This window comes from Castor canadensis, chromosome 18, assembly GCF_047511655.1.
Source record: "Castor canadensis chromosome 18, mCasCan1.hap1v2, whole genome shotgun sequence".
Classification (NCBI taxonomy): domain Eukaryota; kingdom Metazoa; phylum Chordata; class Mammalia; order Rodentia; family Castoridae; genus Castor; species Castor canadensis.
This window is the reverse complement of record NC_133403.1, coordinates 4,062,970-4,089,222: the sequence shown is the minus strand read 5'-3', so window position 1 is coordinate 4,089,222 and position 26,253 is coordinate 4,062,970. Positions and strand designations below refer to the sequence as shown.

Below are 26,253 nucleotides of genomic sequence, written 5' to 3'. Positions count from 1 at the left end.
CGAGTCCGCATGGCTGGCTGAGGCCCCGGATGAGGAAGTGCGGCGTGGACCATAGAGACGGAGAGGCGGCAGCGGCCGGAGCGCCCGTCGGCTGCAGGCTTGGGAGGCTCAGGTTAGCCTTGGTGGCGACGGAGCTGCGTCTGCAGAGGCCAAGCTGCGGGACAAGCACCGGCCGTGAAGCAGGCCTCAGGGTAAGAAGCCGGGGACCGGAAGGCTTCCGGCGTCGCCGTTCTGCCCCTCAACGCCGTGAGGGGACCCTCCGCCGTGCAGTGCTGGCTAAAGAGGGGCCCCGTCTCCTTCTCCCACCCCCCTTCCGGCTCTCTCGGGGCGCAGAGGGGGACAGGGGCTGCACTGAGGGCGACGGAGCGACCCAGAGAGAGGGAGGAGACAGCTTCTCCGAATCATGGCTCCGACGAGGGGTAAAGACTCCTTCTCAAACCTCGAGGGGCAGGGGACCCCCCCCAACTTCTCTCGTTGGAGAGGATGACGCCCCTCGTGGGCGTACGTCTTTCCTCGGTTTCCGTCCGTTGGTCAGCAGAGGGAGACCCATTCCCAGTATGCCAAAGGGAACCGTGAGCTTCACGTAGAGAAGGATACGGGGTAACCCTGAAAAGAGACCGTCCCCTCTCCCCACTTTGGTCAGCGCCCTCCAGGTGAAAAAGGGGATTCTTGACTTCCCTAAGAGTGACGAAGAGAAATTTTCCTTTCCTGTAAGAAACAGACTTCTCCTCCTCCATTTTTCTTTTTTACCCCAAGATGTAGAGAGGAAGACCTTGCATTTACCTTTAAGAAGAAGTCAGCCTTTGCCCCCCCTTCCCAGTCCTTTCCGTGGAAGGAACCTCGCTTTTCTACTTTCCCTTAGGTTTCTTGGTGTGCATGACCTCCTTTCCCTTCGCACCATTAAGAGTATGGCTTTTGGAGTGTGATATTTGCAAGCCTTTATCTCGCACTTAACATCTTTGTGACCTTGACTCATCGCCTAACTTGTGTCAGTTTTAGCCGGTCTCTAGTTTGGGTCTCTAGTTTGGGCCCACTTTTTTAGAATTGTCATAAGGGCTATCTATGGGAGAAATTGTGTAAATTCTTAGCTTTTTGTTAAATTGTTACCATAACTTTGTTAGGATTGTAACATTGTAAGAAAACATGTTTTGCACAGAGAAGCAAATGTTTGCATGCAGGCCTCCTTCCTCCTCCTCCCCTCCCCCCTCACAAGTGTTCAACCTGTTCTTTCCACTGGAGAGGAAGGTGTTTCCTCACCCCAGTATGGAGAAAGAGTCACACTCCTCTTAGATCTGCAAATTCCTCAAGTTAACAAAGAGGGTCTCACTGAAACTAATCAGGAAAAAAGACTTAGCTTTTGGAAACAGATTGGTACTCTTAAGAGAAAGGGAGATGTGAAGCCAGAATCCAGCCTTGCCTTTGTCCACGGAATCTGTCACTTCTTCCTGACTGGTTAGAGATGCCCTCTCCCACCCCTTCTGCTTGCTGTAGTGGAAGAAGTCCCTCCTGTTCGCGCATCGTCCCCTCCATGCACACAGCCCAAGGGGGAAAAAGGACGACTACCTTTGAGGGGAGGACTCTTTCCTGCTTTCTATCTAGAGTGATGCAGATGGTTTCTTTTCTTCGTTCCCTTTGAAAAAAAGATGAAAATCCTTTGTGCAGGGTTTTTTTTTTTTTTTTTTTTTTTTTTTTCCAGTAGAAACCAGGAGTATTTTCGCTATTTCACCCCCGCCCCCCACGGTGGAAACAGAGGTCTTTTCCCTGCATGCTAATAAAGGAAGAGGTAAAAGGAAAGAGTGCTTGATGCTTTTGAGATTTCTTGGAGTGCCCTGTTTAGTGTATGTGCTCCTTGTCTTGCTCTCAGTTTGCCTTGAGATCTTGTTAAAGAATTCTTTTTCTGTCCCTCAAGAAGAGGCCCCCTTTTCTGAATTCCCTCGTGGAGGGATTGGCCACAGTGTCTGAGTCTTTGGAAAAGAAAGCCCCTTTTTCAAGGTGAAAGGAGTGTTGTGAACTCTCAGCCTGGTCATCATTGTGAGTATTGTGACTTGACACAAGCATGGCAAGTGCCTAGTGTTAACAGCCCCTTTACGTTGGAATTAAAGGCAGGGGAGACCAGCCTGGGGATTATTGGGGCACTTGGTTTTCTGTTCTGTTTGGTTTGATTCCCACCCCCCCTTTTTTTTTTTTTTTTTTTTTTTGCTTTAATGGCATAAATTTTTGCCTTTGGAAGTTTTGTTGAGGAGAATGTTGAATGACCAAGGTGAAAGTTGCTACTTTGTCAGGTTTTCAGTATTATAAAGTTTCCTAATGAGATAGAGAACTGCAATGTTAATCTTTCACTGATAAATTTCTTTTTGTTTTTCCTGTGGTTGGTTTTTGGTAGGAGAGAATTAACAGCTGAATTACCTGAAGGCACACTAAAGAAAGGCCTTCCATCTTTTTTGTATGTAAAGTGTTCTTAAATTACCCCAAATGCTCTTGAGTACCTGCTGAGGGGATTAGTTTGAGCTCTGTTCCACCGTTGTTGGTGTCTTGTAGATGTACCTTGCTTAAACAAAGAGAAATATATCCTCTGAGGGTCACAGTTTTTATTATTATTATTACTGGCTGTGATTGTTTTATTTAACTTGTTCGTTTTATATGGGAAAAATAAGACTAGGAGAGTGTAACTTTCACTTAACACATTCAAGGAATCAGCATCAGGACCCTCTCCTCTTGGCTTGGAGACCAGCAATTGCACTGCTCACCACAGTGCTTTTTTTTTTTTTAATTTGAAACAGATCAGAAGATAATTTCCTCAACTCAAAAAGAATTTCTTCTTTTATTGGAATAGTTTTACCTCATACTTCACATAAATATTACTTTTTTTCCAGAAATAAATCCATTCCCAAAAAAATCTAATTCTTATTTGTGTTATGGTAAAGTTGATAAGCCCGTAGCAGCTGGCAAGTCATTCGTAAGTCTGTGGTTTATTTTTTGCTCAGACCTCAAACTGGATAATTATTTGGTGTCCTCACCCAATAGGTTGGTTATTAAATCATTAGCAAGGATTAAGCTGTAAATAAATCCCTGTCTAGGTTTTTTAAGCATGTGTTACTCTTTTCTGTTACTTCACATTTAACACTTTAATGTAAAACTTGGACAGTTGAGGCAGAGAGCTTACAGTCGGAAAGGTAATGATAAAATAAAGGGATAATAGGCTTACTAGTTTTTATTTACTAGTTATATACTAGTTATTTACTCCTTATTTGCATTTAGACCATTTATTTATTTATTGTATTGGGGCTTGAACTCAGGGTCTTCACCTTGAGCCACTCCACCAGCCCTATTGCGAAGGGTTTTTTGAGATAGGGTCTCACGAACTATTTGGGCTGGCTTGGAATCGCGATCCTCCTAATCTCTCCCTCCTGAGTAGCTAGGGTTACAGGCATGAAGTACCTGGCTTGCATTTGGACTTTTTAGACTAATACAGAGGAAAAAAATGTTGACATAAGTAATTCATACTCACTGTTTTTGTTTGTTTGCATGGTTTTTATGGTGCTGGAGACCTAGGCCTTCACACCTGGAAGGCAAATCGTAGCACTGAGCTACTCCCCCAGCTCCAATAGTCAGTGTTTTGTTTTGTTTTGTTTTTTTGTAAAGTACATCATACAGAAGACTCTTTACTCCCATTTCCTGCCTAGGGAGCAGGAAATGGTTCTCCCTTCCCCAGTTTATCCTATCATACTAAAATAAGTTCTTGATTAGAAAAACAAAAACAACAGCAATGGTAATTTCATCACCCAAGGCAACACTGTTAATACTGGTTGTAGGTTTGTATTATTTCAAACATTTTTCCTGTGTGCATATATTTTACCAAAACAAGAATCCTGATGTTTCCTTAGTTTAATAAAATATACCAGGCAATAAATCTATGTGGAGATGTTTCTACATCATCAGTTTTGATTGCTCCTTTGCATTCAGAAATTTAGTTTTAAAGGATTTGAGTGTCTTAAAGCTGTGTTCTGAAGTCTTGTGACACTGCCAATATTTTGATAGATGGTGGTATGAGCTAGTGAGCTGGGAATTATTTTAATCTTCTACTCTGTGCTTGCATCTAAATATCACTTCCCCTCTGAGGGGTCCAGCTGTTCTTGTTCAAGAGCAGTGTTCAGCTGTTCTTCTAGGTAGCTCTACTGCAGCTTCTCTGAAATTTGAAGACCCAGAGTTGGAATAGAAGAAAAAAGAGGGAGTGTCTTATTTTGCTTCCACAATGAGTGTGCCTGGTTGTACAGGTGAAAAATTCTTAGAATTATGTCCAAACAAGAGTATGCAAGGTTTTTGTTTTTGAGCCAGGTCTCACTGTATCGTCCAGACTGACCTGGAAACCATGACCTCCCAAGTTTTGGGGTTACATGCACCACCACATCCGTCTTGGAAGTTAATATTGGTTTTTTTTTTTTTTTTTTTTGGTGGGACTGGAGTTTGAACTCAGGGCTTTGCATTTGCAAAGCAGGTGCTCTACTGCTTCAGCCACATCTCTCGTCCATTTTGGCCTGGTTATTTTGAAGGTGGAGTCTGGCAAACTATTCGCCTGTGCTGCCCTCCCAACTGTGATCCTCCAGATCTTAGCCTTCCAGGTAGCTAGGAGTTAGGATTATAGGCGTGAGCCACAGGTGCCTGGCTAACTTTACTTTACTTTTTTTTCTCTCCATTATGAGGTTTGAGCTCAGGGCCTACACCTTGAGTCACTCCACAAGCCCTTTTTTGTGATGGGTTGTTTTCAAGATAGGGTCTTTCGAACTATTTGCCTGGGCTAGCTTCAAACTGTGATCCTCCTGATCTCTGCCTCCTGAGTAGCTGGGATTACAGGCGTGACCACCAGCACCCACCTTGTACTGACTCTTTATGATAAAGCTGTGTTTAGCAAACATGTATTGTGACTCTGTGTGTAGCAGTATTTCAAACAAAATCTTGAAGTCGGACAATGAGAGTGGAAATCAGTGGGGCTCATTTGGGACTTTGTAGGAGCTGAGTCCACAGCTACAAGTGCTAAACAAATGGAGAGTGGCAGGTCAGTTGTGGTTACATACGGGATTCAAGTCTGAGCTTTAGAAAAGATGCCAATGCCGAGAGAGACAACAGGCTCAAGAATAAGTATGTAGAGGCTGGGGTGTGGGTCAGTGGTAGAGCACATGCTTAGCGTGCAAGGGGCCGTGGTTCAGTCTTCAACGTTCCCCTCCCACCACACACGCAAATTTACTAAGGACATCTTACTCATCGTTGTTTCTCATTCATTGGATTGAATGGGTTCTGTTTTAGATGTGTTAATTTTGGGGGGTGGGTCCCACCCTTGTGAGTGAATGTAGATAGGTCAGGAATTGAGAGAAAAGTTGGGGTCTGACTAGGTTTCTTCTCCTTTTCTGGGCGGTGGGGGCAGTGCCAGGTATCTAACCCAGGGCCTTTAGCATGTTGGCACGTGCTTTACCACTGAACTATAGTCCTAGCTCTTTTTATTTTATTATTTTGGTGGCACTGGGATTGGAATGCAGGGCCTCACACTTGCTACACGGGCACTCTACCACTTGAGCCACTCCACCACCCTACCCTTGCTCTTTTTAAACAAGCTTTATAAAGCCACAGTTCACAGCCAGGTGTCGGTGGCTCATGCCTATAATCCCAGTTACTTGGGAGGCTGAGATCAGCAGGATTGTAGTCTGATGTCATGTCAACCAATAAAAGCTGGGTGTGATGGCGCACACCTGTCATTCCCGGCTATAGTGCAGAGGTGTAAAATAGGAGAATTGTAGAACAGGCCAGCCTGGGCAGAAAGCAAGACCCTGTCTTCAAACTAACCAGAGCAAAAAGGGCTGGAGGCATGGCTCAAGTGGTAGAGAGCATCTGCCTAGCAAGTAAAAAAACAAACAGACCCATACAATTCCCATGAGCTGGGGGTGTCACTCAATGGCAGAACTCTTGCATACCATACACAAGGCCCCAGGTTTGGGTCTCAGCACTACATATGTGATAGAATAATTTTCCAATTTCAATGTAAAAACTAGTTTTTTTATTTGTTGTTGTTTTTTTAATGGGACTGGGGCTTGAACCTGGGGCTTCATGCTTATAAAGCAGGTGCTCCAGTCCATTTTGCTCTCATTATTTTGGAGCTGGGATCTCAAAGACTGTTTGCCTGGGCTGGCCTGGAACCATGGTGATCCTCCTGATCTCAACCTCCCTAGTAGCTAGGGTTGCAGGCATGAGCCAGCTATGCCGTACCACCAGTGGTCCTTTGGTTAGTCAGAGTACTATAGTCATCACTATAGTCAATCTTAGAATACTTTTATTATTCCCGAAAGAAATCCTGTGTCTTTTAGCTGCTACCTCTGTTCTCCAACACTCTCAACCCTAAGCAAGTACTAATCTACTTTGACTCCATAATTTGCCTGTTCTTGACATTTCATATAAATAGAATCTTCTGTGGCTCTGTGAGATTGGCCTCTCACATAGCATAGTGTTTCCAAGCTTCGTCCATGTTATAACCTGCCTTAATACTTCATTCCTTTTTATGGCTGAATAATAACCGTTGTACGGCTATACCATATTTAGTTTGTCCTCTTACCGGTTCATAGACATTTGGACTGTTTCTACTGTTTGAACATTGTTTGTGTACATGGTTTTTGTGGATATAATTTTTTTGTGTAGATACCTATGAGTAGAATCGCTGAGTCATGTGGTAGCTGTTTAAAGGAACAATCTTTTGGGTTTATTGTGTTTTTTACAGTGTTAGGGATTGAACCCATGGCCTTGCACATGCTAGGCATCTATAATTGAGCCATCCTCCCCTGCCCAAAGGGATAGTTTTGAGTTATCCTCATAGCCAAGAGGCTGCAAGAAAAGATGGGGCCATCAAGAAAATGAAACCTAAGCAGGGAGGTGTTAACACCCAAAACCTCAGTGGTGAGCACAAGATGGCAGAGGCCCAAGAAGCTCATCTTTATCTATAAACTTGCTTTTCTTTTGGAGACAGAGCCTTGCTTTGTATCGCAGGCTGGTCTTTGAAGTTGGATCTTCCTGCCTAAGCCTCCTGAGGGCTGAGATTACAAGTATACACTACCACACCCAGCTTCTTGCTAAATTTTTTGGATTCAAGTTGTTTGTTTGTTTGTTTTTTGGTGGTACTGGGTTTTGAACTCAGGGCCTCATGCTTGCTAGGCAGGTGCTCTACCACTTGAGCCAGTCTGCCAGCTTTTTTTTTTTTTTTTTTTTAAATCCTCACCCTCCTATGTTACATAGACTTTATGGTTTCCTGAAATTTGTAATGTTTAAGTTGGTGCTGGACTGGGGGTGTGGCAGAGGCCTTGTCTAGCAAGCATAAGGCCCAGTACCACACACATACAAAATTAATATTGTATTTTTATATCCTTTTACCTTTGGGAAGAGTTCCTTAGAACCTCTCTCACCTCTTGCTTAAGATTAAGGAGAGTGTCAGAAAATGAAAGTGTGTCTTATTTGGTTAACCAGTTTCTGCCTCAGTCAGGTCAAAGTGAACTTTTTCTTTTCTTTCTTTTTTTTTTAATTCAACGTGAATTTCATTGTTAAAAAATTTATGCTTTTTGGACTAAAATGGGAAAACTGCAGGCCAGGAAGAAACCCTGGTCCTGAGTATGTGTGTATTTTTTTGCTATTTTTATGGTATAGTACTATGACTTACTTTTATATAAGCATTTCAGCAAAATAACCTGTATTTGTAGCACCCAATGCAAGAAATGAAGTGTTACTAACACAGTGGAAGTCCTTTGGATATCCCTCCTTCGTCTCTGGAATATTTTAGGCAGGTCACTTTTAACCTCCTCAGGTGTGGTGTAAGGTCTGTAAGGGGCTGGAAGAGTGGGTCAAGTAGTAGAGTACCTGCCTAGCAAGCACGAGGCCTTGAATTCAAACTGCAGTACAAACAAACCAACCAAAAAAGAAGTTGAAAGTCTACAACTAGACAATGACAGCTGTCCTATTTAGTTCTCGGGGTTAGTCTGTGAATTAATGAGTGGCAGCTGGGAAAGCACTTGGAAAGTCGGAAGGTGCCAGTTACAATCAGGAAGGACTCTGTGAGGAGCAGGATTAGCAGTATCTGCTGCTAGCCTGGTGGACACATCTAACGTAGTTGGTGAGTAGTAATGGAATGGAATGGAATGCCATTTTCCCTGGAGAGATAAATACATCCTTCTTCAGGGCCCCTCAGTATATATTCATTCAACAAATACGTCCTGAGTAAATAGGTGCCAGTCACCTGTTCTTGGGCAGTGGGGGTGTATCAGCAAACAAAACGGGTAAGGTTCATGCCCGGAAACCAATTAGAAAACCGTCTTTATTTTCCAGTTTATGTCAGATTTGCCCTTGGATGCCTAAGCATGTCTTATTCTCATTCGTGATTGCTGCTCCTTCGATTTTAAATTGAGAATTATTGAGAAGGCAGTATTTGAATTGAGATTAGACACATGCCTTTAAAGGTTAAGATAAGTATTTTTGCACAAATCCATAGGAGAAATTTTTGGTCCCCTCAATGCTGGCATTTGAAGTAGAATTTGTTTTTCTTGTTTGAGCTGATGTGAACTGAGACAGCTTTCTTCTACACTGTCAAGGTTTTAAACTTGTATCCCTTCCTTTGATTTGTGTCAGGGTGAACCGTTTGATGTAAAAGACTTGACTCCATAATCTTCAACTGCCCTAATGCTGTCATCTGGAGTAGAGACTCAGCCAGTTCCTCTTGATTCCTCCATGTCTGCTGTGGTACAGGAATTATACTCTGAACTCCCAGTGAGTGTCTCCAGAGAACTTCTTGCTGACCCTGAGCCACATGTGATTCCAGATGTAAAACCTGGAGCCCCAAGCTCTCTTAAAAGGCAGAGTAGGACATTGCCTGTGGAACTGCAGAGGACTCATGCAGAAAGTTGTGAAGAAGCCCCTGAGACCTTGGACCATGGGGGCAAGCCAGGGTGGTGTGGGCTAGTGGACTGCATGGCAGGAGGTTCTGTGGCTTCTGAGATCTTGGATAGGGACAAGAAAACCAAGAGCATGGAACTAAAGGTCTTCAGAGATCCAGGGGATCAGGCGGAAGCTATCAGAGACCCCTGTGAGGGAGCAAAGGAAGACCCATGTCAACATTCCACAGCCGCTGAAGACAAGGTCAGCTCAAGTCAGGTAAGAAATGAGAGTTAACTGAGATGAGCTGAGTGTGGAGGACAGGTTTGCAGAGTATTTCTCATGGCAAAATACACATGACCACAGGTAGCTCGTGACTTACTTTGAAATACTTCCAAAATGTTGATTCTGATATTATCATTTGGTGATCTTTTAAAGCATTTTTTGTCGCATTAGATATTTGAAGGGAGGAAGTGCTTATCTAGTTCAAAACATAGTGCCATAGTAAGGAATGGTGGGTCTCTGAAAATCATGATTTCTCAGGTCTTCTACATCTGATGTTAAGAAGTTCTTTGTGTATGTTAAATTCATTGTGTATTAATTAAGGAGAGCCAGTTATTTATAGTGAATAGACAAGGAAAAGTGGAATCATTTTACAGGAATGGTCACATGGCTGGTCAGTACGTCTTCTCCTGTACGCAAGACTACAAGGAAAATTGCATTTCCTTCTGCAAGCTTGAATCCAAAGTAAGAGTGGTTAGCTAGGTGAGGCTAATGTTAGTGAGCTATAGTAGCCTCATGGCTCCAGATCCCTAAAGGAATATAAATGTGAGGTAGAAAACTTATTCTCTCCTCTCGATGGTGCTTAGACAAGTGGCTAGCAAAACTTTCTGTGCAGGGCCTTGGAGTAAATATTTTAGGCTTTACGGGCCATATGGTCTCTGTTGCAACTCCACAGTTCCGATGCAGCATAAAAGCAGGCAGAGACGGGACATCAATGAATGCATGTGGCCGTATCCCAGTGGAACTTCTTTTTTTGCAGGTAGGGTCTTGCTGTGTTACCCTGGGCTGACTGATAAAACCTTGCTAAAGAGAAATCTGATAACACTTAACAAAACTATATATATCTTGACCTGTTGACCCAGCACTCTCATTTCTAGTGACCTACTCTGAAGATACTCTTGCAACAGTATGAAAACACATACACATGAGGCTGTTCTTTAGTTTTTAATTTCAAAATATTGAAAATAGCCTCAGTGTGTCCGTATCTAGGAGAAGGGTTGAGTAAACTAGGGTATGTGGTTTGTCCATCCGTGGAGTACTATGCAGCTATAACAAAGAGAGAGGAGGATCTCCATGAACTGATTTGGAGTGATTTCTAGGTGTGTCAGGGGTCCCCAAGACCATCTCTAGGTTTTATGATTCACTAAAACTTAGCACTTTTAAAATTTTTTATTTATTTATTTATTTTTGGTGAGATTGGAGTTTGAACTCAAGCCTTTGAGGTTGCAAAGCAGGTGCTCTACCATTTGAGCCACATCTCCAAGTCCATTTTGCTCTGGTTATTTTAGAGATTGGGGGGGCAGAGGCGGGGCTTGAGAACTGTTTGCCCAGACTGACCTCCAGCCTCAATCCTCCTGATCTCAGCCTCCCAAGTAACTATGATTACAGATGTAAGCCATCAGCACCCAGCAGGTCATATAACATTTAGTCATATAGCTAAGATTTATCACAATGAGAGGATACAAAGATGATGAACAAAAGAAGGACAGAGAAGTCCAGGTGAAGTCAAGTCCAAGTTTCCAAGAACCCTCTGCTAATGGAGGCACATACCCTTAACCTCCTCCAGGAACAAACTGGGACAGAAATGTAAACTGTTGACTACCATGGAAGCTTGTTAGAGACTCAATACCCGGTGTTTATTCTGGGGGCTAGTCGCATGGGCATAGCCCCTCTGCCTGGCATGTGCCGCAATTCCAGACTTCCAGAAGGAAAGCAGGTGTTTAGCTTAAACCACATTATTGTACAGACGCGGCAAAGCACTCTTATCACTTGGGGAAGGGTGGAATCTAGTTCTCAGGCGCTAGCCAAGGCCAATCTTGCAAGTAAACCTTTCTAAGGATAGCAGCCAGACCTGTTATGGTGACTCTTTTCTACAAACGAGGATATACTGTTAAGTGAAATAAATGGGAAGTGCAGATAAGTACCTATACTGTCCTCCCTTTCTTGCAAGAAAGAAGGGAAATACGCATGGATCCAAGTATCTTCTCGTTAGTGTACACATGGGACTGGCAAATCTGGAACCGATGAGTTATTATCTGTAGGGAGTGGGTTGGGAGCAGGGTGGAAAGAATGAGGCAATGGGAACAGAACACAAGGAATGGAGGAAGCAATGCTTCTGTAAGTACACTTTTTGTACGGTTCTGATTGTGAAGGACAGCCACTTAGGCTTTGAGGTTATCTGTTACATGAATTGAATGAATTTAACATAGTCAGGTTGGCTTGGTGGTTTCCCAGTTCAGAGGGAGAGAAATGTACCAAAACTTAGAAATTGTGGTTCATACTTTACTATGTCTTGGGGTCTGGTGAAACCTAAAGTGGTTTTGTTAAACATGCCAGGCTTTTGTGTGCGTGTGTGTGTTGCTAGAAATTGAATCCTCTCTTGTTAGACATGCACTTTACCACGGAGCTGGCAGTGTACTGCCAGCCTTTGTTTTATTGTTCTTGGTGATGGTGGTAGTACAAGGGATCAAACCCAGGTCCTCACACATGGCAAGGTGAGCACTCTACCACTGAGGTACATCACTAACCCTACTCTGAGCCTTTAAAAATGCATTTTCTTAGGGCTGGGATGTAACTCAGTGGTAGAGAGCTTCCCTAGCATGTGCAAGACCCTGGGTTCCATTACCAGAACTAAATGGAAAAAAAAAAAAAAAAAAGGAAAGACAGAAATGCATTTTTTTACTCATTTAATCTCTTAAATTATTATGAGTTTTGTTAAAAGAAAAACAACAAAACGTGTTTTTTTTATGAAGCAAATTTAGATGTTGGCCTTTTTCATTGTGGTAAAATACTCATAAAATACCCATTTAAAGTGCACAGTTTAGTGGTGCTGAGTGCATTCACATGTGTAACCATCTCCATTGTCCATATCTGGAATGTCCTTCATCATCCCAAACTGAAATGTTACCCACTGAAGATCAGCTTAGTCTAGTTGCTTCATTGTACCCCTGCCAGGCACCATTCTACTTTCCACCTGTGAATTTGACTTACTCTGTGTTCTCATATAAGTGCAGTATTTGTCCTTTTGTGACAGGTTGTAACATTTCAAAACTCTGCTTAAGTCATCAGGTCTGGGGTTGTGGCTCAAGTTGTAGAGCACTGCCTAGCAAGCACAGGCCCTGCGCTCAAATGCCAGTACTGTCTTTGTGTGTGTGTGTGTGTTTTCTTTTCTGGTTCAGGGGAGTAGCCTGGTGATAGAGCACTTGCCTTAACATGCTTGAGGCTCTGGATTCCATCCTCCTTACCACAAAAAAATTTAAGTTAAGTGTTTCATTCATGATATAAACATTTCAGTTATTAAAAGGTAACCTGACCAAAAAAAAAAAAAAATCCCTTCCTGCCTAATAATTGTGTCAAAAATGTATTTTAAAAGGTATTAAAAACTTAAGTAATTATTTTCTTTGATCACAGCTACCTCATTATCGGGAAGGGAGATGAAAGGCAAAAAAAAAGAAAAGAGAAGTGTCTAAGAACAGGTGCAGAGGAAGGGACAGCTGCAGGACCCAAGCTGAATTGTGAAAGAACATATTCAGTTCATGTAGAAGAAAGGCTGAAAACGATGTCCTTGTCAGGATGTGGAAAAGATGGGTCTCACTTAACGAATTGTGCACCAAAGATAAAAGACATGACTGTGACATTCTACATGGGTGATCTAGCATCGAAATTCTATCATGCTTGGTGTTTTTGTTTTTTTGTTGTTGCTTAGATGTAAGTTGCAGAGTGTTAACTTTATATATTTTGGGAGAATTTTGTTTTGCTTTTTTTCCCATGATGGTAGATCTGCCTGGGTTAAATGTGTGGTAAAAGCTTTGGTTTCAGAATACACAGACATAGAAAAAGTTACTGTTTTTTAGCTGTAACTAAGAAGACAAAGTATACATTTTTTTAGAACAGGTACTATATTTGAAGATGTAAAGACAGGACATTAAGTAAGGAAGTACAATGACTGTTGATTACTTCAAGCTTCTGGAAAAACTTACTTTCTTTCTTTCTTTCTTTCTTTCTTTCTTTAGTTTTGGGTGGCACTGGCCTGAACTCAGGGCCTCACACTCGCTAGGCAGGCACTCTTATCATTTGAGCCACTCCACCAGCCTCGGCAAACTTACTTTTAATGGCATATTCTATAAGAGGCCTGTCTTGTACTGCTTGTGTGAATTTATTTAAATGAAAGGTTGTTGCACTGAGTTTTCATTAAGTTTACTGTGCACTTCCAACCCTGGGAGTCTGTGATCCTAAGGAAATTTCCAGTAGTATACAGGAGCTTGCTGTTTACCTAGAAGGATATTTTTTGTTGGAAAAGATTCAATTTTCAGTGATTTTTAAGGAGAAAAATCTTAAATTCATGGCTCAGTAGTAAAATTGGTGTTCATAAGCTGTTGTGTGGGTCTTTGGGGCCCTGTCGTCCCTACAAGGATGGTTTGCCCATGGTTCTCATTTCACAGGAAGGTAAGTAAGGACCCAGAGCATGTGTGAGACTTAAAGGTAGAATTTTTCTCTTAATTACCTCACCAGTTCATTGTTATTAAATGCCTTAACCCAGCTGACATGATTGGTTCCTTATTTAAATTTACCAGTTGTTTCTCTGAGTGGACATATGGAGGAAAATTCCTTTTAAAGCAGTACAAAGGTGATTTAAAGTTGCTGTTTTACATTTGCTTCTTTGTAGATAGGAGAGTGTAGGAAGCGCCATCTGGAGATGAAAACATATTTCTTTCATTTCAGAGTGTTCAGCAGTGAAAGTCATTCTGGCTATGGAGTGTTTCTTCTGCTCCACATTTGGCCCTACATTTGCATAATTCAGTGTGTTTATAGGCAGTCCCATTTGTAGATGTTTCTTTTCTTCTTTTTTTGGTGGCATTGGGGTTTGAATTCTGCTTCATACTAGCTAGGCATACTCTGTACCACTTGAGCCACTCTGTCAGCCTAGGTGGGTTTTTGTTTGTTTGTTTGTTTGTTTGCAATACTGGGGCTTGAACTCAGGCCTTCACCTTGAGCCACTCCACCAGCCCTATTTTTGTGAAGGGTTTTTCAAGATAGAGTCTCTCGAACTATTTGCCAGGGCAGGCTTCAAACTGTGGTCCTTCTGATCTCTACTCCTGAGTACCTAGAATTATAGGTGTGAACCACCAGAGCCCAGCAGGCCTAGGTGTTTCTTAAACACTAGATTTCCTCACTGATCTTTTTCTTCCTGTAGCTTAGGAAGCACAGGTTTGAAGATACTCAGAGAGATCTGGTTACAAACAAGGCTCTCAGAGACACACCAGGTCCCGAGGAAACTGAAAACCACCTTGCTTACAGGAGCTGAAGGGCCCAATGTGTATTCATTTCCCTCCAGGTGTTCATGTGTTTTCCTCTGTACACTCATCTCAAAGGAGTGAATCAGAGAATTGCATCATTTCTAGAACATAGTCAATTTTTAATGGGAAATAAGACCATAGATGAACAGGAAGAAGGGTTTTCAAGACCCACTTTATTGTTTTTGGTTTTGGTGGTGCTGGGGTTGAACTCAGGGCCTCACTCTTGCTAGGCAGCACTCTACCACTTGAGCCACTCTGCCAGGCCTCAAGACCCACTTTAAGTCTCTCAAAACTTTGGAGAAGTTTCATAAATTGATTTGCTTCTTATACAATGGGGAGGTAGAATGAGGGATATACAACGCAAGAGAAATTGGTTGGCTGTCAATTTAAGAAGCAGATTGCACTATTACTGTATTTCTCATATGGTTTATGACTGCTGAAAACTAGCAATTCCCTCATTTGATGTTGAAGAGGAATCTTTCTGGACACTTACCTTACACATTGATTCATTCAAGACAGTCTTGCAGGAAATACTACACTGATGATCAGATGTGGAGCTCTAACTAGAGAAATGAGAAGAATGTTGAGGACTTTTAACATTTTAGGAGTCCTGAAAGTTAGTTAGAACATTTAGCTGATAATTATTGTAGGAAAAGGAAATTGTGTCTGATAAATTTCTGTAAGCAATATGTGATTAGCTACCTTTGAAGATTACAAGGACTATTGTACATGTCCCTTGTATGCAAGTAAGCTGTGTGTTCCCTTCAGCTGCACACGGGGACCTAAACTGGTAGAGCTCCCACCTGGTTGGGAGGTTGCCCACCACTGTGGTCAAGGCTTGGGGATCCCTCATGTCTGACGTCAGCCTCACATTCTGTTGCTTTTTTAATTCAGTCAATTCCTGATCATATCTGAGACCTCAAACCTTGTAGTCTCCAGCCTTCTTGTGAGTAATAAGTTGTTTTAACTCAGAACCTTTCAAGATAACTCAGCAAGGCAGGGGGCAAGTGGAATGACACACTCTTCTTGCTTTTTCTTCACTTCCTGCTTAGAAAACCTAACCAAGGAGAAAGGGACATAACTGAAGCACTGGACTTGGCATCCCACCAGGGTATTGTCCCTCCAGGAACGTCATTGTGAGCAGTCGATGGGGGCAGCGCTAAAATCCCAGCAACCCCTCCAAGGGGCCAGAGGCAGTAAGGGCTAATTGCACAGGCTTACAAAGAGACCTGTGGAATCTGACCGAGCTTAGCCCCAGAAAGGTTGGTTGGTAGCCATGCCAGGCAATACACCAAGATTTGTTGATGAAAGTTCTATTGACTTTTCTCACAGAAAGGGATAACAAGTGTGATAATAAGTGTCCATGGTCTCATGAATGAGGGTTGAAACTCCTGTTCATAGAGCACAGAGTGTCTTGCTGTAACATATCTGGTACCCATTTTTTTCTTACAGCCATGTGCAAGGTTGTTTTCAGCACCATGTAGCTAGTATGTAAGAGTCCTTGGGTTGAATAGAGGTCTGAATTTTCGTCCTGTAATCGCTCATTCTAACATTCTACCTTTTCCATAAGATATTAATCAAAAATAATATTCTAAATATCATCTAATCTCACAGTCATACATTCAGCCTGAGAACTGGAAAAGCAGAGAGCAGTATCATTTTGGGTAAAGGAGCCAGTGTAACTACAAGTAAATACGTTTTTTTAATCTTTTATTTTGAAATAATTTGTGGTTTAAGAAAAGATACAAAACTAGTACAAAGAATTCCCATATACCATAGATGGAGATTCCGCTCAGGTTAACGTTTTCTTTTGTGGGGTATATTTTGGTTTGGTTTTTAAAAATGGGAACTCTCTGGCCTGGAATTTGAGGTCCTTCTGCCTTCTCCTGAGTGTTGGTGTCATTGTCACTACATCTAGTACTCTTTTTTTCTTTTTTTTTAAATTTTAGAGTAAAGTTGCAGACGTGATTCCAAAATACGTCAATATTTACTTCCTAGCAAGCAAGGACATTCTATTACATGATCATAGTACACTGTACATGGTGTATGTTATGTACTGTGTACATAGTGCACATGCTACACATCATACACAGTGCACAAACACCAATACAGAATCAGGAAGTGATTGTGCTGGTTGACGTGCTATATCTAATCTATAGACCACACTTAAATTTGGCCAGATGTCCTACTTCTGTCTTTTGTAACAAAAGATGTTTTAGTTTTTCTGTTCCAGTATATATGTAGGATCACTGTGGCATTCCCTTGTCATGTCTGCTTAGTCTCCTTTAATCTGAAACATACATTTGAAGAACATAGGCCATTGTTGTGTAGAATTTCCATCAACTTGGGTTTGTCTGATGTTTCCCCATGATTAGGCTGTAAATAAGCATTTTGGGAGCAGGGGTACTACAGGAGTGATGTTGACTCTTCTCGTGGGTCCAGCAGGAGATGTTGGGGATGCCTCAGCAATGGGGAGAACTTTGATCATTTGGTTTGATCACTTGTGAAGTTCTTCATAACTTATAAGTATCTGGTTCAGAGATACTTTGAGATGTGTATTTCTGTTTCTTGTTCACACTTGTATCTACTGGTTTCAATACCCATTGATGAGTCTTGCTTGATATAATTATTACTGATGGTTATCAAATGCTGATTTCTAATCCATTCATTCCTTCTGTGATAAGTAAGCACTTCTCCCATTTACAGTTAAGCTCCCATCTGCCTTCATGCTAGAATTCATACTTTTTTCTTTTTTGCCAAATATGGTAGTGTTACACAAAAGTTATCTGGGAGATAAGCAGATAACTTTTTACACTTATGTTCTACCAGTATTACACACTAAAGTTTTAATAAATAAAATGAAAGCTTGGCCTGTTTAATGTGTGAGTTTCCATGCTGATTCTCATCTCGATTCCAGTGATGATGCTTTACTTTTCTCTGCATTCACCATTGTTTTCGTAGTCCCCCTCCTCTTGGGTTCTCTTTCCAACAGAATTTACTTCAAGCATTTGTTTTATTTTTTCCTTTAAGTGTGTATAAGGATTAAAGGGAAATTAGTGATTTTACTGACCTATACCTTTAAGTGAATGTTATATTCAGAATCTTGAACGTACCAGTTTAAATCAATGTGAAAAAAATGTAAGTCTTAATGCAGGGGAGAAGAGGTGACCCAGAAGCAAAGTTTACTGTATGAAGTCATCTTTGATTGGCCAGAGTCTCCCAGCCAGTAAACCCCGATTGATAAAAGTTCAGCATCATTTATTTGAAAATCTAAGGTCTAAATGCTTTAGAATCCAAAATTTTGGGAGCACCAGTGTGCTGCTTCAAGTAAAAAATTCTACACATAGCCGGCTGCCAGTGGCTGACACCTATAATCCTGTCTATTTGGGAGGCTGAGATTGGAAAGATTGCAGTTCAAGGCCAGCCTGGGCAAATAGTTCATGAGACCCCCATCTCCAACAAAATAATTAGAGCGAAATGGACTGGAGGTGTGGCTCACGTGGTAGAGCACTGGCTTTGCAAGTATGGAGTCCTGAGTTCAAATCCCAGTTTCACAAAAAAAAAAAATCCATACGACCTCATGTGTCCATTACTTTGTATAATTAATATATGCTAATAAAAAAGGTGCCCTGAAAATCTTGAATAAAATTTCATTCTGTGTATGTGTATAAGATCTGTATGAAACAAACTAATTTTGTGTTTAGTTTTGGGACCCTATCGCCAACATATCTCATTCTGTGCAAATGTTCCAAAGTCTGGGCTGGTGGAGTGGCTCAAATGATAGAGCATCTGCCTACCAAATGTGAGGCCCTGAGTTCAAACCCCAGTCCTGTCAAAAATACAAAATTCCAAAAGCTGAAACACTTGTGGTCCCAAGCATTCCAGATAAGGGATGCTTACCCTATAGAGCCTTCACCCCTTGGAGTGTCAAGACAGTTGCCATGATGGATACAGCTCTTTTCCTTTTTTCTGTCGTTGATGATATTCTTCCTGCTCCCCTTCTGATGAAAGGGGGCAAAAATAACTATTCTAAAAAATTTTGGAGGAAATACATAAACGATACCTAGAATGTTAGAGATGGAGACAGGTGATTTCCTGATAAGTTCCTTTCACATAACATTAATTTGCAGTGATCTGTTTCTCTTTTATTTTTTAGTTTTATTTTTTAATTGTACGTTAGTAATACGAGAGAGAGTATTTCATTGACGATTCGTTGTTATTTTGGATTTTTTGTTGTTTTGGCAGTACTGGAACTTGTTCAAGGCTCTACTGCCTGAGCTGGTTATTTGTTTCTTGATTCAGAAGGCATTGATAGGATTTTGTTTGTATCTGCAGGTTGATATTTTAAACTCCTATTATCTAATCCTTGAATTTTCAAGCTCAAATGGTAAAAAAGTAAAAGTTGTTACTGATTTTACTTAAATTTGAGGTTTCCTTGTGACTACTAGCAAATTTCCTGGAGTCCTAATGAAATTTCTCAAAGAATGACTAATACTCATAAGGTCAGATATCTGAATCCTCCCTTGACTGCTGGATTTTCTTACTGTAGGAGGACCTCCTGGTGCAGTCCAGCAAAGAACTTTTATATCCGGACCTCCCTGAAGATTTTCTAAGAAGCAAAGGTATTTACTTCTCTAAATCTTTTCCTTTTCCACTTCCAACACATGCTGTTTTAGTTTACAGTTCCACTTTTTATTCAGAATATAAAGATTATAGGTTCCAGCTTTGCAAGACAGACTTAACTATAGAGATTTCTTGATTCTGCCTATGGCCATGCTTGGACACACCTGTTACTATTACCAGGCAGTGCCTTATTTTAACAATAGTTTGCTTCCCTCATTTTCCCATTATGAGTTCCTTTAACAGTGTGTTAAACTCTTTCTGCGGATGTGAAATCTGATTTTTATACAGTATGTTTGTAGACTTGGAAGGGTTAATTGAGATAGGGGGAATCCTACCAGTATTGTTCAGCGCGTTGCAGATCTCTGGGCAGGTATGAGAAAAAATGTTCACTCTGGGTCACCTTGAGAGGTTTTGGGGCAGTTGTTTTATTTCTGTTGCCTCATTTTGTTTCTTGAAGTAATAACTGGGTATATGCAGCTGAGATAGTTTTATAACCACTGACGGAGGAGGAAGCTAAGGCCCAGCAGAGAATTGCTGAGCCAAGCTTCTCCTCTCTCCCCAACCCTAGTCTAAGAATAATTTTAGGTAACTATGGAGAGAACTATTAAATAATTATGGTTTATAGTATAGACTAGTCAGACTCTCAGAAAAAGGAAGGTAAATGTGTTAAATTCTATGAACATTTTATCACTACAGTGTGACATCAGGTTTGACGCTCAGTTGCTTGGCAAAAAAGGAAGCATCTGTTCCAGTGCATCACCCTGCTTCCTGTGGCTGCATGTTTTCTGTGGTTCAAAGGCTTACTGTTCAGAGTGGATTCAAGGACCCTGCTCTGAAGAGAGATATAGTGTCTTCTACATAAGTCTCACCCTGTTCTTGGGGACACTAGAATGCGGTTTAATCATCCGTCTGGTCCCCCACCCCCCCCAGATCTTTTCAGTGGGGTGCCATTGTTAACTGTATTCAGTTTCACCCACATCTTACCACATAACTTACTGTATTAAATGGCACTTTCATTTAACCACTGAACTGATCTTTTATTATTTATTTATTGATTTAGATCGGATTTGGCTGGCAAGAGTGGCTCAAGTGATAGAGCACCTGCCTAGCAAGGGTGAGGCCCTGAGATCAACACCTCCCTCCCCCCAAGTATAACCCCTCCCCCAAAAAAAGAAAAGGTAGGGTCTCACTATGTAGCTCAGGCTGGCCTTGAACTTGCAATCCTCCTCCTCAGACCTCCTGAATGCTGAAATTACAGGCTTGTGCCACCACACCTGGTTCCAGATTTGTTTTCTTGATGAAAAGCTAATATACCTTTACTACTTTTGTTAAGTGTTTGCACTGTTGAACGTTGTGCACATTATGTAGTTTCATGTGAATGAGGTTTGGGTTATTTTGGGTGGGAAGACTTGTGTTCTTTTTTCTCTTGGTGGTTCTGGGGTTTGAACTCAGGGCCTCATACTTGCTAGGCAGGAGCTCTACCGATTGATCTATGCCCCCAGTCTTCGATTTCATGGTCTAGACTTAAGTTTGCTGAGAAATTTTTTTTTTTTTTTTGGTGGCACTGGGGTTTGAACTCAGAGCTTCACTCACACTTGCTAGGCAGGTGCTCTACTGCTTGATCCACTTCTCCAGCCCCGTGAGGAATGAATAAATCCCTTCTTTTGAGTTGCACAGTAAGCAAACGTAGGCCACTTCACTCTTGCTTCATTGTGTTGTTTTCCTTCTTTACATAAACGTTTCACACAAGTACAACCGTGATACCGTGATATTTGAGAGTTCGGAGATTCTTTATAGTCGTGTGTCTGCTTTAGCTCTATTTAAGTGAAATTAGAACAGATTTAACCATTTGAAAGGATGTTCGTGTTAAAGTAGCCTTTAATGGCAGGATACCATTTTGCCTCTTTGCCTATCATTCCTTATTTCTTTTCTCTATGTGTGTCTGTGTGTTTTTTTTGGAGACAGGGTCTCCCTATGTAGCCCAGGATGGCCTTGAACTCATGAGCCTCCTGCCTCAGTCTCTCAAATACCGGGATGTTAGGCATGTGCCACAATCCTAGTGAAGTATTAGCTATGTGTCAGAGAGGGTTGGTTGGTTGTTTTCTCTCAGTGCTGGGGACTGAATCCAGGGCTTTGTGCCTTAGCGGTAGAGTGCTAAGCCTCATCCCCAGCCTCGTTCCTCATTCTTATCTTGCTTGTTTGGTAGACTGGGGTTTGAACTCAGGGCCTACACCTTGAGCCAGTCCACCAGCCTTTTTTTGTGATGGGTTTTTTCAAGATAGGGTCTCAAGAACTGTTTGCCCAGGGCTGGATCTGAACTGTGCTCTCCTGATCTCTGCCTCCTGAGTAACTAGGATTACAGGCATGAGCCACCAGCGCCCCTCTAATCTGAGTTTGGTTTTTGTTGTTGTTGTTGTTTTTAATTTTTATTTTTTTATTATTCATATGTGCATACAATGCTTGGGTCATTTCTCCCCCCTGCCCCCACCCCCTCCCTTACCACCCACGCCACCCCCTCCTTCTCCCCCCAACCCCCTCCATACCTGGCAGAAACTCTTTTGCCCTTATCACTAATTTTGTTGAAGAGAGAGTTTAAGCAATAATAGGAAGGAACAAGGGGTTTTGCTGGTTGAGATAAGGATAGCTATACAGGGAGTTGACTCACATTAATTTCCTGTGCATGTGTGTTACCTTCTAAGTTAATTCTCTTTGATCTCACCTTTTCTCTAGTTCCTGGTCGCCTTCTCCTATTGGTCTCAGTTGCTTTTAAGGTATCTGCTTTAGTTTCTCTGCGTTGAGGGCAACAAATGCTAGCTAGTTTTTTAGGTGTCTTACCTATCCTCACCCCTCCCTTGTGTGCTCTCGCTTTTATCATGTGCTCATAGTCCAATCCCCTTGTTGTGTTTGCCCTTGATCTAATGTCCACATATGAGGGAGAACATACGATTTTTGGTCTTTTGGGCCAGGCTAACCTCACTCAGAATGATGTCCTCCAATCCCATCCATTTACCAGCGAATGATAACATTCTGTTCTTCTTCATGGCTACATAAAATTCCATTGTGTATAAATACCACATTTTCTTAATCCATTCATCAGTGGTGGGGCATCTTGGCTGTTTCCATAACTTGGCTATTGTGAATAGTGCCGCAATAAACATGGGTGTGCAGGTGCCTCTGGAGTAACCTGTGTCACAGTCTTTTGGGTATATCCCCAAGAGTGGTATTGCTGCATCAAATGGTAGATCTATGTTTACATTTTTAAGTAGCCTCCAGATTTTTTCCAAAGTGATTGTCCTAGTTTACATTGCCACCAACAGTGTAAGAGGGTTCCCTTTTCCCCGCATCCTCGCCAACACCTGTTGGTGGTGGTGTTGCTAATGATGGCTATTCTAACAGGGGTGAGGTGGAATCTTAGTGTGGTTTTAATTTGCATTTCCTTTATTGCTAGAGATGGTGAGCATTTTTTCATGTATTTTTTGGCCATTTGAATGTCTTCTTTTGAGAAAGTTCTGTTTAGTTCACTTGCCCATTTCTTTATTGGTTCATTAGTTTTGGGAGAATATAGTTTTTTAAGTTCCCTGTATATTCTGGTTATCAGTCCTTTGTCTGATGTATAGTTGGCACATATTTTCTCCCACTCTGTGGGTGTTCTCTTCAGTTTAGAGACCATTTCTTTTGATTAGCAGAAGCTTTTTAGTTTTATGAGGTCCCATTTATCTATGCTATCTCTTAGTTGCTGTGCTGCTGGGGTTTCATTGAGAAAGTTCTTACCTATACCTACTAACTCCAGAGTATTTCCTATTCTTTCCTGTATCAACTTTAGAGTTTGTGGTCTGATATTAAGATCCTTGATCCATTTTGAGTTAATCTTGGTATAGGGTGATATACATGGATCTAGTTTCAGTTTTTTGCAGACTGCTAACCAGTTTTCCCAGCAGTTTTTGTTGAAGAGGCTGCTATTTCTCCATCGTATATTTTTAGCGCCTTTGTCACAGACAAGTTGGTTATAGTTGTGTGGCTTCATATCTGGGTCCTCTATTCTGTTCCACTGGTCTTCATGTCTGTGTTTGTGCCAGTACCATGCTGTTTTTATTGCTACTGCTTTGTAATATAGTTTGAAGTCAGGTATCGTGATAACTCCAGCATTGTTCTTTTGACTGAGTATTGCCTTGGCTTTCGTGGCCACTTGTGTTTCCATATAAATTTAATGGTATATTTTTCAACCTCTTTAATGAATGTCATTGGAATTTTGATGGGAATTGCATTAAACATGTAGATTACTTTTGGGAGTATAGACATTTTTACTATGTTGATTCTACCAATCCATGACCATGGGCGATCTCTCCGCTTTCTATAGTCTTCCTCAGTCTCTTTCTTCAGAAGTTTACAGTTTTCCTTGTAGAGGTCTTTTACATCTTTTGTTAGGTTTACACCTAGGTATTTGATTTTTTTTGAGGCTATTGTAAATGGAATTGTTTTCATACATTCTTTTTCCGTTTGCTCATTGTTAGTGTATAGAAATGGTAATGATTTTTCTATATTGATTTTATATCCTGCTATCTTGCTGTAGCTATTGATGATGTCTAGAAGCTTCTGAGTAGAGGTTTTTGGGTCTTTAAGGTATAGGATCATGTCATCTGCAAATAGGGATATTTTGACAGTTTCTTTACTTATTTGTATTCCTTTTATTCCTTCTTCTTGCCTAATTGCTCTGGCTAGGAATTCCAGTACTATGTTGAATAGGAGTGGAGATAGTGGGCATCCTTGTCTGGTTCCTGATTTTAGAGGGAATGGTTTCAGTTTTTCTCCGTTAAGTATAATGCTGGCTGTAGGTTTGTCATATATAGCTTTTATAATGTTGAGGAACTTTCCTTCTATTCCTAGTTTTCTTAGAGCTTTTATCATGAAATGGTGTTGGATCTTATCAAAGGCTTTTTCTGCATCTATTGAGATGATCAAGTGGTTTTTGTCTTTGCTTCTGTTAATGTGGTTTATTACATTTATTGATTTTCGTATGTTGAACCACCCCTGCATCCCTGGGATGAAGCCTATTTGGTCATGGTGAATAATGTTTTTGATGTGTTGTTGAATTCGGTTTGCCATTATTTTGTTGAAGATTTTTGCATCAATGTTCATTAAGGAGATTGGCCTATAGTTCTCCTTTTTGGAGGTGTCTTTGCCTGGTTTTGAGATAAATGTAATACTGGCTTCATAAAATATGTTAGACAATTTTCCTTCCCTTCCTGTTTCATGGAACAGTTTAAGGAGGGTTGTTATCAGTTCTTCTTTAAAGGTCTGATAGAATTCAGCAGAGAATCCATCAGGTCCTGGACTTTTCTTTTTGGAGAGACTCTTGATTGCTGCTTCAATTTCACTTTGTGTTATAGATCTATTCAGGTGATTAATTTCCTCTTGGTTCAGTTTTGGATGATCATATGTATCTAGAAATCTGTCCATTTCTTTAAGATTTTCAAATTTATTTGAATATAGGTTCTCAAAGTAGTCTCTGATGATTTCCTGGACTTCCATGGTGTTTGTTGTTATCCCCCCTTTTGCATTCCTGATTTGGGTTTTTCCTCTCCTCATTTTAGTCAGGCTTGCCAGGGGTCTATCGATCTTGTTTATTTTTTCAAAGAACCAACTTTTTGTTTCATTAATTCTTTGTATGGTTTTTTTGGTTTCTATTTCATTGATTTCAGCTCATATTTTTATTATTTCTCTCCTTCTCTTTGTTTTGGGATTTGCTTGTTCTTGTTTTTCTAGGAGTTTGAGATGTATCATTAGGTCATTGATTTGGGATGTTTCATAATATATGCATTCATGGCTATAAACTTTCCTCACAGGACTGCCTTAGCTGTGTCCTATAGGTTCCAGTAGGTTGTGTTTTCATTTTCATTGACTTCCAGGAACTTTTTAATTTCCTCTTTTATTTCATCAATGACCCATTGTTCATTAAGTAATGAGTTATTCGGTTTCCAGCTGTTTGCATGTTTTTTGTCTTTACTTTTGTTGTTGAGTTCTAGTTTTACTGCATTGTGATCAGATAGTATGCATGGTATAATTTCTGTTTTCTTATATTTGCTGAGGTTTGCTTTGTGCCCTAGGATATGATCTGTTTTGAGGAAGGTTCCTTGGGCTGCTGAGAAGAATGTATATTGTGTAGAAGTTGGATGAAATGTTCTGTAGACATCAAGTAGGTCCATTTGATCTATTGTATATTTTAGATCTTGGATTTCTTTACTGATTTTTTGTTTGGATGACCTATGTATTGATGATAATGGGGTGTTAAAGTCTCCCACAATCACTGTGTTGGAGTTAATGTATGCTTTTAGGTCTTTCAGGGTATGTTTGATGAAATTGGGTGCGTTGACATTGGGTGCGTACAGATTGATGATTATTATTTCCTTTGGGTCTATTTCCCCTTTCATTAGTATGGAATGTCCTTCTTTATCTCATTTGATCAATGTAAGTTTGAAGTCTACTTTGTCAGAGATAAGTATTGCTACTCCTGCCTGTTTTCAGGGGCCATTGGCTTGGTAGATCTTCTTCCAGCCTTTCATCCTAAGCCTATGCTTATTTCTGTCGGTGCGATGGGTCTCCTGTAAGCAGCAAATTGTTGGATCTTCCTTTTTAATCCATTTCGTCAATCGGTGCCTTTTGATGGATGAATTATGTCCGTTAACATTAAGTGTTAATACTGATAGGTATGTGGTGATTACTGTCATTTAGTTGTCTTAGTTGTTTGAAGGTTTGATTGTGTGTACCTAAGTTGAGGTTACTCTCTACTCTTTTGCTTTTTCTTTTCCTGTAGTTTGGTGCTGCCTGTCCTTTCATGGTTATGTTGGGTTTCACTTTCTGTGTGCAGAATCCCTTGAATAATCTTTTGTAGTGGTGGCTTTGTGGTCACATACTGTTTTAGTTTCTGCTTATCATGGAACACTTTTATTGCTCCATCTATTTTACTGATAGTTTTGCTGGATAGAGTATCCTGGGGTTGAAGTTATTTTCATTCAGAGCCCGGGAGATCTCACCCCACACTCTTCTTGCTTTTAATGTTTCTATTGAGAAGTCTGCTGTGATTTTGATGGGTTTACCTTTGTATGTTATTTGTTTTTTCTCTCTTACAGCCTTCAATATTCTTTCCCTAGTTTCTGAG

At 41.0% G+C, this 26,253-nt stretch overlaps 1 protein-coding gene across 4 annotated transcripts in view; it reads left to right on the top strand.

Moving 5' to 3' along the window:
* The window catches only part of Prr14l (proline rich 14 like), a 77,029-nt gene continuing 50,776 nt past the window's right edge, over positions 1–26,253 (top strand). The window contains exons 1-3 of one of the 4 annotated variants that reach the window (XM_074060928.1): positions 3–191; positions 8,653–9,174; positions 19,024–19,096. In XM_074060928.1, the coding sequence (XP_073917029.1) occupies positions 8,704–9,174; positions 19,024–19,096 (544 nt within the window). In that variant the 5' untranslated portion in view covers positions 3–191; positions 8,653–8,703. Of the gene's footprint in view, positions 192–8,652; positions 9,175–19,023; positions 19,097–26,253 lie in introns of those variants that run through there. The other 3 variants (XM_074060929.1, XM_074060930.1, XM_074060931.1) reach the window with 3 other exon arrangements.